The following is a 12,066-nucleotide window of genomic DNA, read 5'->3' as shown; positions in this document are numbered from 1 at the left end:
ATATTCTAAAACATTACAGCGAGAGGTTTAAAAGAATAGTATGTTATGTAATAAAAATACTTTATGCAGTCATCAAATGTATAAAATAAATATAAAGGATAATAAGGCTTCAAAATTATATAAATAGATTATCTACAACGTTTAAGGTATGTCCAGGATCATGCTTTGAAAATAGAACAAAAGCTCCATTTTGACCTACGCTGAGCATGTCCCCCCTTAATACAAGTGAATATCATTTTGATCTAATTGTATGCAAGGTAATCAGGCAAAGGTAAAAAGTACAAAAAAGTCCAGTTATAAAGCGTATACTCTACCGGCTATCGACCACCTATAAATTTTGCAATGCCACGTGCCTAGAAGAACGACTTAATTGCATTCACTAGTAGAGGATAAGACGAATCAATCGTTATAGAAAAACTATTTCGTAGCATTTTGTATGAAATCGCCTCTCGAGGCGTTCTTACCGCCGGCCGCTTTCCAAACGCCTCCTTCCGCTAATTATAAAATATAAACCAATTCAATTTGATACTACGATCAGTAGAAGGTAAACCGTAGCGTTTTCCCTGTTCGTGTAGAATTACTCTTAGATGTTACCACATGTTGACATGTTTTCATTGCAGAGACGGTTTGGACATGTTGATTGCATCCGGAGGTGCTGTACTCCAGCAGGAAAAGTTGTATGAGAGGAATGGGCGGTGGATCTACGGGGAATGTGAAATAGGAAGCTTACTGCTATTCAACATAATATGTATAACTTTCCCTACCGGAGTGACGCCCATGCGGGACGGAACTACCGTATGTCTCCGCTTGAAATCCCTGCGCCCAAACCGTCTGATACGCGACTTTGTTAACTTTTTTAGGCAATGCTATTTAACAATGCTTATTTGCACTCATAATATAATCCAAATTCATTTTAGATTCATAATGAACTTAGCGTAGGAAATACAACTAAAGATGCAACCATTGTAGAGGGCATTTTGTTTACTTACTTTACTAGGTAAAGTCAATCGAGAAAAGATTTCAATAAAACACAATTAACAAAAACAATAGCAATTGATTAAATTAAGACTCGCCATTCTATTGCAGGTGGAGAGTGGTCGCGAGGAGTTGAAGAAAGAGAGGGAGATTCTGCAGCTGGTAGCAGGTCTTGGCCTCGGAGGCGACGACCTTGAGAGGAGGGAAGTCCCTCCAGGACTTTATCGACTTCCAAGGTAATCGATTGAAGTTATAATATAACCAAACAAACTCATTACGTACCTAGCTAATTGTATTATTACTATTAGATACAGTGTATTAAATATATAGAAGTTCTGAAAGTTTTTGCCGCGATTAACGCCCGGGGCGCCCCAGGATACTCGAAAATGTTATTGATTAAATGCAATTTTAATTCAATGCATTGATGCACGGTCACAGTGATAGATTCGTATGCTTTGTGGCTGTCTTTTTCGGCTGATTATATTATTGCAACGTTGCGTACTGCTCTTACCTTATCGTGGAAATTACGCATGGAATCATATTCAACCTGGATCTTAGAATACGGGGTAGTCTGTTTAGTAAGGACGTCGTGAAATGAAATAACTTTTCGCTAAGTTACGAAAGTATCATGTTAACCATGAGTAGTGAAGATTGCTTGTTAGTGGGAGGTAGAAACAATTAAAGGGAAGGGTGCATGGAATACACAGTGAATTAAAAAAGTATTTTGATACAATAATTATCACTTCAATAAATTCAAAATCTTTTTTTACATTTATACGGTTACATGTAAATTGTACGTACAAAATTTCACCATGACACAGTTCGCTGTGAGCTTTCTTATCGTAAAGAGATGACTGTATACTATACGGTCTTCAATTTTATTAGATTCAATATGAAAGTTAATTTAATTTTCATAGATGATTTTGACAAAATTCATGAATTCAAGAATGAAAACCTAACCTAAATTAATCTAACCTAACAAATAATCCAATATATCGACGGTGTTCAAATTTTTTTTGCAGCTGGCTTCCTGTAAAATGTAAACCGACAAGAACCGTATTTTATCTAGACATGAATTTTATGTCAGTACTGTACGACCCAAAGAGGTTGGACGGTCTTTAATATTATACGGCACGGTGAAGTGTGATACGGCGAACTGCATGCGTACAAGTTTCTGGACACGCGTGCGGAGACGTGACGGGTAGTGGAGTAAAAAGCAAGTCGAGTAATTTTTTGAACTTGATTTTACTCATTTCTAGGCATTCATAAAAACGTGATGATTTTTTCAAGGAAATTCTCATGGCACTCGCATAATGGAGATACTAAACAGACTTATATTTGTAAAGAGTATACTATACTACATTTTCATGATACATGTCTGTCTAACTAAAACATTTTATAAGACAGGAAATAGCTAAAATAAACTCAAGTAGAATGTAGCCTTGCAATCGACACGTATAATATTTAAAACAATAGATACCAACAAGTAGGCACAATATCACAAATCAGTCTACACATTTCTCTCCGTGTCAGATAAAAACGAGCAGTATTTTTTATTTCTCTTTGTATTGTTATTCGTATTATAGAAGTTATTTTGTATCGGCTCCACCTTTTAGTCATCAGCTGTTGAATTCTTCGTGAGCCACGTCATGCGGTGGGCTGGGGTATTTTTTACTCACGATTTTCGTGCAAAGCCTAAGTGAGTTTTACTGATTGTAACGTATTGATCAATGTAGTGTTTTGTACATCAAATCTCCGCGTTGACCAAGAGAATGAATGCATTGAATTTTTTGCCACCGTATCATTCTCCACGTAAATGAGTAACGCCAGCTGGTAGAAGTAGAACTAAGACGTGTTTTAGCACTAAAGGCATTAAAAAAGAATGCGCCCCTTGTGCAATATAAAACTTGTAAGTAGTTGTCTTTCGTACAAATATAATAACATCACTGTAGGTACTTTAGTATATATTATAACAGATTATACAAATCAAAGATTCAAGAGCACACTTTAGTTAGTTCCCCTAACTTCCTAACAAGATAGCTAGAGCAATAATGCCAGTTTCAAGTATCTTTTAGAATATTACAGTATTATAATTTATTAGTACAAAGTGGATTTGAGAGTGGGTCGATTATTTTGGGCTTCTTGACACTGTTGAAGTACAACCATAGGGTGGAGATGGTTCTAAAATTGAGAATTCACTACGTTAGGTGTGCGGATATATACGTCCTTGCACGAATGTATATTATATTAGCTTTATTGTAAAATATATGTCGTCTTGACATAAGCTGTGATGTTGTTTATTTTTTGGTTTATAAATAAATAACATATTAAAATTAACATTGCCATGAACATGACACATGGATATTAATAGAGAAGACACGGAGTAAACAATTATATAGAACCTTCATACATACGTAATCTCACAACAAACAATGCCGGATAGATATTTTTTCTCTTGCTTGATTCTCTCATAAATTGACGGTCCAATGATTACGTCATGATCCGTTTCAGTATAAAGGAAGGGTGGTCTGATAGTTTTTGCATGTGCAAATATTTTATTAAAAAAATGTATTGAAGTGAATTGATTGATATATATTGAAAAATGTATATAAAGACTACATAATATCCGAAAGAATCAAATGTAAGATCTAAATTTATCCTAAAGTATCGTAAAGTAGTAGCATGGCAAGCAAAGAAGTTTTAAACTATTTTTTGTATTCAACGATTAGAAGCTTTGAAATACGATATTCTTTAGTGAACATACATAATTTTAAACATGCTTCAGTTGCATGACCACCATTAATTAATTTCTTCGTAATTATGTACGGCGCAGGTGGTTAAATTGGTTGAAGCACATTTGCCGTAACCTGATGGAGTTCTGTCAGACACCATGTTTTTTTTTATTCTGAGGTGTTTTCAAATTATGTATGGTCAATGAAGAAGATTTTGAATTTTAAATATAGAACTTTCAAAACAAATGAAATGACCTTTTCAAGAGAATCAACATTTTATTGATGGTAACTCATGATAGTTTATAAAATGGATTATCAGTTGATATGCACTGTATATAATTAATTCGCGTTTCGCTTACATTCGATCTTTCCACTCCCTCTACTCAATTATAACATGGATGTTTAACTACTACCCCTTTTTACATCAAAAATTTCCCTTTCTATCCCGGCCAAACAGTATTGACAATAATTTGAAAAAAATACTAGTCCATAATTTTTAAAACGTAAATATCTGTAGACATGCTTGTGCCCATAATAGATAATAATATTAGTACTCTAACTATTTTATTATTTATTGCTGCTACTCATTGCATTATTCCATACATAAAAAATCGTTGTATTTTCTGAATGACCCCCGTGTTATAATTCCGCGCGCGTAATTTGCGGATTTAAATTTCGAACAATTATTATATTATTCTCCCAAACTTTCGCGCCAAATACACAAAAGACATTATGCTCAGTGACTCAATTAATAATAATTAACAAATCATTAATAAGATAAGAAATATAACAGATATGATTTTCTAAATAATAATAACATAATGAAACAAGATTAATGAAACAATCGAAAGTTCTTAAAAAACCATGAGAAATGAAATAATTTATATATAACAGCGACACCTTGTGACGGAATTAAGAAAAAAGTATTTATATGAATACATATACTTGGGTCCACAATATTAGTATATAGTATGTATTAGTAATGTATTTTCTCATGATAATTTTTATCAATGAAATTTAATGTAGTTTATTTTACAAAATTTGTAATTTTATTTCATTCAAAACTATTTGTGTTAATGTATTTTTTATTCAAATTTATAAACACCGAATTTATTAGAAAATGTGTGTTTTACTTTATATTGTTTATTAGTTTTTGATGAATTTACGCTAGGCCCACTACAGTCAAGCCGTGACACTAAACTGTAGGTAAATTTCGACTGCAGAGCTAATTATTGCGCATAATTCGAGTGAAATATGGTAAACTGTTTGTAGAATATGATGAATTTAGTATTGAAATAAATGGTTATAGGTTCTTGATTTGAACGAAATAATATTCAATCGAGAATCTTCATTTTCTGCGAGCAAGTCACCGCACTGTAATATAAAATAATCATTAACTAGCACTACTACCATAACTCGCAATTTGGTGCCCCGGCCTAGTACACACATCTCTGCTACTAGGTCAGAGGTTCGTATCATTCAACCTGAATTAAACAAATCAAATCGCACCGTCGGGTTTGGGACCGTTTGGTGGAATGACCACGGAAATGCTTTTCTGACGTTTGACAGATCGCCATTAGTCTATGAACCGTCCGAATCGGTTTGACGTTCCATGTCAAACCATTTCTGATGGTCCGAGAACGGTTTTATTTTCAATGATACACTGAACCAAACGTCAAATCTCAAACCATTTCCGGTGTATTTTCTACTCATACAATTTGTACGTATATTGTTTATGGTTTAGTTTGATTTGCTTGATTCAGGTTGAATGATACGAACCTCAAATCAACAACGCTTTGGACAATGAGATAGTCATGAAGGTTGAGTAGCTGACATAATCTCTTTATACCTACGCTTTTGCTGCCCTTTATCTTTCCTTACATTATGAGCAAGAGTGAAACATGTTTTATTGCGTAGTATGCAGCTTTTAGTATTTGTCTGTGGGTAGTCGAAAATAAATAGTCATAAAATATGTAAGTAGGTGGGTATCTATCTAATAAATTTAAAGACAATTTAAAATGAAAATAATTACAAGATGAAAAGAACTTTTTGTATATCACGTTTTAAAATTTTCCGTTGAATCATATAAACTTGACTAGCTTAAACGATCAAAAAAATTTGTACTTGATAGAAATAATACTGAAATGTCATTTTGACATGTCATATTGATTTCCATAGTAACGCACGTGTACATTAATAATTTAGTTGCTAGGACCCCAGACCCCTAGCAACCAATAATGGTGTCGAAATAACTTTTCATACAAAACAGAATTAACTGAAAATGAATTCAATTCTACTTAAAGATGGCTAAAAGTATTTAAAAAAAAATGCATTGGCATCGTGTTCTGATATATTCTAAAAGTTTCAAATATCTAGCTAGTCGGAAAGTTAGTTAAAAATCGATTACAAGATTTGTACCGGACAAAGAACCACCGGACAAATAAGAATACGAGCTAAGAAAAACGTTGTAAAAATGAAAAGGGAGGCATTCTTATTATGCTTAAGGGTAGCATTTTGCTTAGAGGCTATCCATAAACTGAAACCGTATGCGGTTTGGAACCATGTACCAAACTAACAAAACTAAAACTACGTATTTATTCTATACACGAAACATCTATTCTATACGCATCTATTCTATAATTCCAAACAGTCAAAACTGTCTATCTCGCTCTAAAATCTGGCATAGCCAAGAGAGGTGCTGTTAAAACATAGCATTTATTGTAACAATTACATCTAACTTATTGTAATTGTTACAATAAGTGCTAATAATTCGATAAAAAACTACCCTAGATAGCTTCAGTAGCGGCCGATAGCAGTCTTGGATACTCATGGAAGTATATATCCACAAAGTATAATATTGTAAGTATCTGATCGAATCCGTTTATGCCACACACTTGCAAACTTAAGTTAAATACATTAAGTTTGGCATACGGTTCGAAACCGCATACGGTTTCAGTGTATGGTTGGCCTCTATGGGGCGTTTCTGATAATATTATAATCGAGTGATATTAAAATTAGTAATATTTCCCGATTTCGGCAGGTCGTCTATTTTATTCTAACAGCATTTTTCCATACCTGATTCGCTCATGCATTTTACTTAGGAATCTACGTGATCTTATTTACATTTTGTCATATGCCACAAATTTTTATATCAATCATTAGATATTATTTACATGACATCATCTTAAGTATAAACTATTCTTAATGATGTAATAATGATATAAACATTACTTAGTTAGCATCATCTGATGACGCTATCCGTAGGTAACCATTAAATAAAAATGATTGCCTCAAACAGACAATACAATAATAATTGACTGCTCATCGTCTTTTTTCCCTTGATTGTTTATAGAAGTATCTCACACTAATGATATTTAATTTTTCATTCGGTGTTGTTATAACGTAATATAAATGTCATAATTTCGTTTTTGCTTTATTGGATATCATAGTTGGATATCTCCCAATTCCTATTTGAGTGTTACCATAGACAAAAATATACCAGATAGGGATTACCAGATAGTTAAGTATTCAAAAATATATGTTCTAATCTAACCAAACCAAACTTTGTACCATATCAGTCGTAGCGGTTCTAATTATGCACAAAACTCTTTTATTCGGTGCTCTTGTTTAAATTATAATATGTATTACTCCACCGTAGATCCTTATTCACCTGTTTCATTTAAACGCGCTATCTCCAATATTTTGTATAAATATATATATTTTTTTATGCTATTTTTTTGTATATAATTTAATTATTCATTATTCTTCCTCAATTTTCTCATGTAATTTTCTTATGTAATTTCTTTATATTTATGTTATTCTTAATCTATATCTTGCTAGGCTTAACTATATTATAATGTATATATGGAAACTTTGCTGGTTGCAATAACTTTTCATTATTATATTTAAAATTTTTGTAATCAATATGTAACGGTTTGTTTCCTTAATAAAAAAAAAAAACTATAAATAGTACCTACTGTTAGGTGTAGTTTATACACTGACGCAATTCAGTCTTGGATTTCCCCTCCACCCCCCATTATGCGCAAAAGTACGTTATATCTTTTTGGTAACCTTTGACTGTGCATCGGGCCAATTGGGCGGGGAATGCCTAACTGTGTCCGTCTAAATCCCTTCGAACATTTATATATTCCGCTTACGTGAGTGAGAATGAGTTTAGATGGACGTTGTTTTATAAATTATTAAAGTATGGTCTACTTAGCTCGTTCGGAGTACTTGCACGTACTTACCTATTTACAAGTTATATTTATGGCGCTTGTACACGTGCATGGATTTACTTGCACCAATAGTGTGTATTTTAAACTATCGCGATATCAACTGTTTACACGTAAAAGTGATGACTGTCTCTCCAATCTCATTCTTCAAGCGTAAGCGAGTCGTTATGTTGTCATCGTACTGGTGCTATTTGACAGATTCACACTGGTACGGACAGGTTCGGAGAAGTTCGTAGACAGTCGGTAGACGTCAAAATATTCTATGCGATGTAGTTAGTATTTCTTCTGGCAGGTTCGCCACTATCGTTCTACTGCGCATGCGCACCGCCATGCAAGCAGGTACCAATTATTGTGTAAAACGTTATTATTACAAGCATGCAATCTTGCAACTTGCAAGATAATACGTGTTTACACGTGCATTTTCTTGTTATGGCCGCGATAATACGTACTGTCAGCAGTAAATCCAAGCACGTGTAAACGGGGTATTACTCTATATTACTCTTTTTATATTAATATGTACGTTGTTGTTATTTTCTCCCCCATATACTGTTGTGAACGTCTTGAATTTGTAATTTGTAAAATTCACTATTCACAATTCAGTATAAATATGTAAATAAATAAATAAATTTAATTTGAATCTTTTTCCATTATTTTACATAAGACACATTCGTAAATTATAAATATCACCATGAAATGAAGTCCCTAATAATAATTAAGAGCGTACATAAGTGAAACGGCAAATAATTTTCAACGGTGTGTGGGACGTAATTTCGGCCGCGTTACCAGTCGGAGAGCGATAGTCAACCTGTCAGCACGTCAATTTGTTTTGTGATGGCGTCGGAGGAATATATTCTTAAATCGTGTAAAGATGAATAAAAAACGTTCCGCATGTACTTGAAAAAGAAAACATGTCAATGAATATACTATTATTATTACGAATATAATAATAAACATAACATTAAAAGGACGCCTGTTGAATTTTTATGACAAATTATATTTCGTTCGGCTCGCGTCATTTGCACAATCCGCGCATCGCCTAGTCACGATATTTTTAGACCATGCCTCAGCTGAGGTATAGCCTTAACAAGAATTTAGATACTTTTGGACATCCTTGGATGGGCTTTTTAACAAGTAGTTATTTCTAAATACACTCTAATTTCTTCGGTTTTATACTTTCGACTTTAAAATACTCACGAATCACGACTGTATGTAGTTCAGCGTTTAACTTAATAATATCCAGTCGCCTATTGCACGCAATTGAAAATACCTACGTATTTTTTTAATTTTTATTTATTTTTACGCGTCAGTGGTCTCACGTTTTAAGCCTATATAACCGTTTCTACTAACCAACAATAAAATAAACTCTATGAATGAAAATACTATCAAAGATAGCGTTTCCGTATATATCCGTGGCACAGCGTTTTAACCTCAGCGAAACCATGGCAAATACATTTTGGACCACAGCATAATATAGGACATATAAATATTATGTCTTATTAACCCTTTCTATAGTTGAGATTTTTTCTAATACATCACAATCAAAGATTTTGCAATGGAGCCTATTGAAGTTTCAATTCTTCCAAAACATTCTTTGTAAATAAATACTTACTCAATACTGTAATACTAAAGTCTATACGTATGTCTAGATTTTGTACCTAATTTTTTGGAAAAACTTAATTTTTATCATCTGAGCTAGACCTACTTATAGCCAGGCCGTGACTGGCGCCGTCATATAGAAAGAAAAACTATCGATATCTGTGGGTCTGTTCTATACACAAGGCGGTTATCGGTGGCTCTCGAGGGTAGTTTATCATATGTATGTATCCATTGAAGCAAAAAAACAAAATTATGTGAAAAAAGTTTTGAAAAAAGCATAATATTTACTTCGTTATCCATTAAACATAGTTTGTGTTACTGATCACATGGCGGGGATTGAATGTTTTTAACACATCAAATCAAATATGATGCGTGCTTTGCATCGTTTTCTCTCGCTCGGCATCACTTTAACTATCTACGTTATATTTTCTGTCAATACTATCAAACTTCAATCTTATGTGATATTTTTATAATACCTACGTTAAGAGCATACTTCAGTGAAACGGCAAATAATTTTCAACAGTGGGTGCGACGAAATTTCTCACTCGTCGCCAATCGGAGACCGACAGTCGAGGTGTACGCACGTCGATTTGTTTTGTGATGGCGTCGGTTGAAAATATTCTTAAATCATGTAAAGATGACTAAAAAACTTTACGTATGCATTTAAAAAAGAAAACATGTCAATGAATATACTATTATTATTAGTAATATAACAATAAACATAACATTAAATGGACGCATGTTGGATTTTTATGACAAATTATATTTCGTTCGGCACGCGTCATTTGCACAATCCGCGCATCGCCTAGCCACGATGTTTTTAGACCATGCCTCAACTGGTACTCAAAGTATAGCCTTAATTGATTTGAACGAAATATGCAATCAAACATCTTCATTTCCTGCAAACAAGTTACTTCATTGCATTCGAAAATAATTAATAACTGCCACTACATCGTAACTCGTAAATTCAATGTCCCTGCCTGTCTGTAGTCGGAGTTTTCATCCAAATAATGAATCTGCAAAACGAAATGAAACTAATTATAAATTATTTAAACTTTTTTTACAGTTTTTAAAATATCCTGTCTGAACATGAAAATATAGCATCAGATGTGTGTTGATTCTGATATTGGTCCAACTATTTTTTTATATATTGTTTCTAATTAATGTACATACTACGATTTTAAAAATTATGGCTGTTTTAGTAGCTCATCATCTCAGTAATTAATTTCATATCCAGTCACATTCCTTTGTCCGGAGTTTAAAACATCTCGCATAACTTAGTTGTATCTTATAATAATTGTTTATTTTTTTTATTCCAGATGATGTCTCCCAACTTCAGCAGTCATGTAAATGGACACAGGGATTATTAAAATGCATCATCATCGTCGCCATACGATTTTATGCACAGGACTTCGAAGAACCGCACATCAACCTTTCTGCAATTAAAAAATAATAATAGGAAAACCGTATTGATCATTGTTAAATTATTAAACAATCTGATTTATTAGACGATAGCTATTTCGGTTGTCAAAACCATTATAAAGACTGCTAAGATACACAATAATAAAATTTGTCTCGGCTTAAGTATTCAACTCACAGAAATAGACTATATCCGGTACACCCCATCACGAATAAATGAACTTCCGAGCCCTACTAACTCGAGTATTAATAAATACAATATATTTTACTGAACGTGTACACAATATTAATTAAGTACAATACATTACTTGAGATGACATCAGCTAGATAGAATTCGATTTTTAATACTTACCACGAGTAGATTAAAAATCAAAATGGATTCTACAAAATTGTTTTTTTGTCGAAAGCTTTTTAAAAAAATGTATTTATCAGTTGGTATTCATCACAATATATAAACATTATTTTACGACACGTATTTCATACACGCGATGAACATTGTCAAGCATGAATACAATAATTTACATTTACACAATGTATTATTTACTCTCAGAGTAATAAAGGATAGGGATTTTCCAGTTATAATATGCAGCCGTTTTATTTGCATATGGGGCACAGTAAAACCTCAATTTTAATATTAATATCTTATCTTTGAAACGTTATACGACCATCTTGTTTTCTGGTACAGCTACAACATTTCCAAGCAGCACAATTAACCATATTTTCTAAAAGATTAACTAAATATATTATATATTTTTTTAAAATATTTTCTACAAAAAACAACATATTTCAGCAATATGTACTCGCAGTGTTTGACATAGTGCACAATATGTCAAACTCGTATTTACCGGCTTCACGTCTTAAGATATAACTCAATAATGCATAGTATGTCTTATATTTTACTCCAACGCATATTGCGAAGATAATACGCGTGTTGAATCCTTTCTCACTCGCACGTATGGTTATTTTTTGTTCAGGTGGTGTGAGTTGAAGAAGAGCTACCATATTATAATGTGAGAGAGCTGATAAAATTTCCTAGTTAGATTCACTTCATAAAGCTGAGATCATATGAGCGAAACACGTGTCGTAAAATAATTGTATTTTGTTTGTGATAA

General features: G+C 33.0%; 1 protein-coding gene across 2 annotated transcripts in view; it reads left to right on the top strand.

Moving 5' to 3' along the window:
• LOC147069624 (uncharacterized) overlaps positions 1–11,678 on the top strand; it is a 62,924-nt gene extending 51,246 nt beyond the window's left edge. Inside the window, exons 2-3 of one of the 2 annotated variants that reach the window (XM_085950442.1) lie at positions 1,087–1,211; positions 10,855–11,678. In XM_085950442.1, coding sequence (XP_085806568.1) covers positions 1,087–1,211; positions 10,855–10,858 — 129 coding nt within the window. In that variant the 3' untranslated portion in view covers positions 10,859–11,678. The remainder of the gene's footprint in view (positions 1–1,086; positions 1,212–10,854) is intronic. The other variant, XM_085950443.1, reaches the window with a different exon arrangement.
• Positions 11,679–12,066: the final 388 nt, after the last annotated feature.

This window comes from Rhyacophila brunnea, unplaced genomic scaffold (genome assembly GCF_057557595.1).
Source record: "Rhyacophila brunnea isolate RB1 unplaced genomic scaffold, BYU_Rbru_1.0 scaffold_23, whole genome shotgun sequence".
NCBI classification, from domain to species: Eukaryota; Metazoa; Arthropoda; class Insecta; order Trichoptera; family Rhyacophilidae; genus Rhyacophila; species Rhyacophila brunnea.
This window is presented reverse-complemented; position numbering and strand designations above follow the sequence as displayed.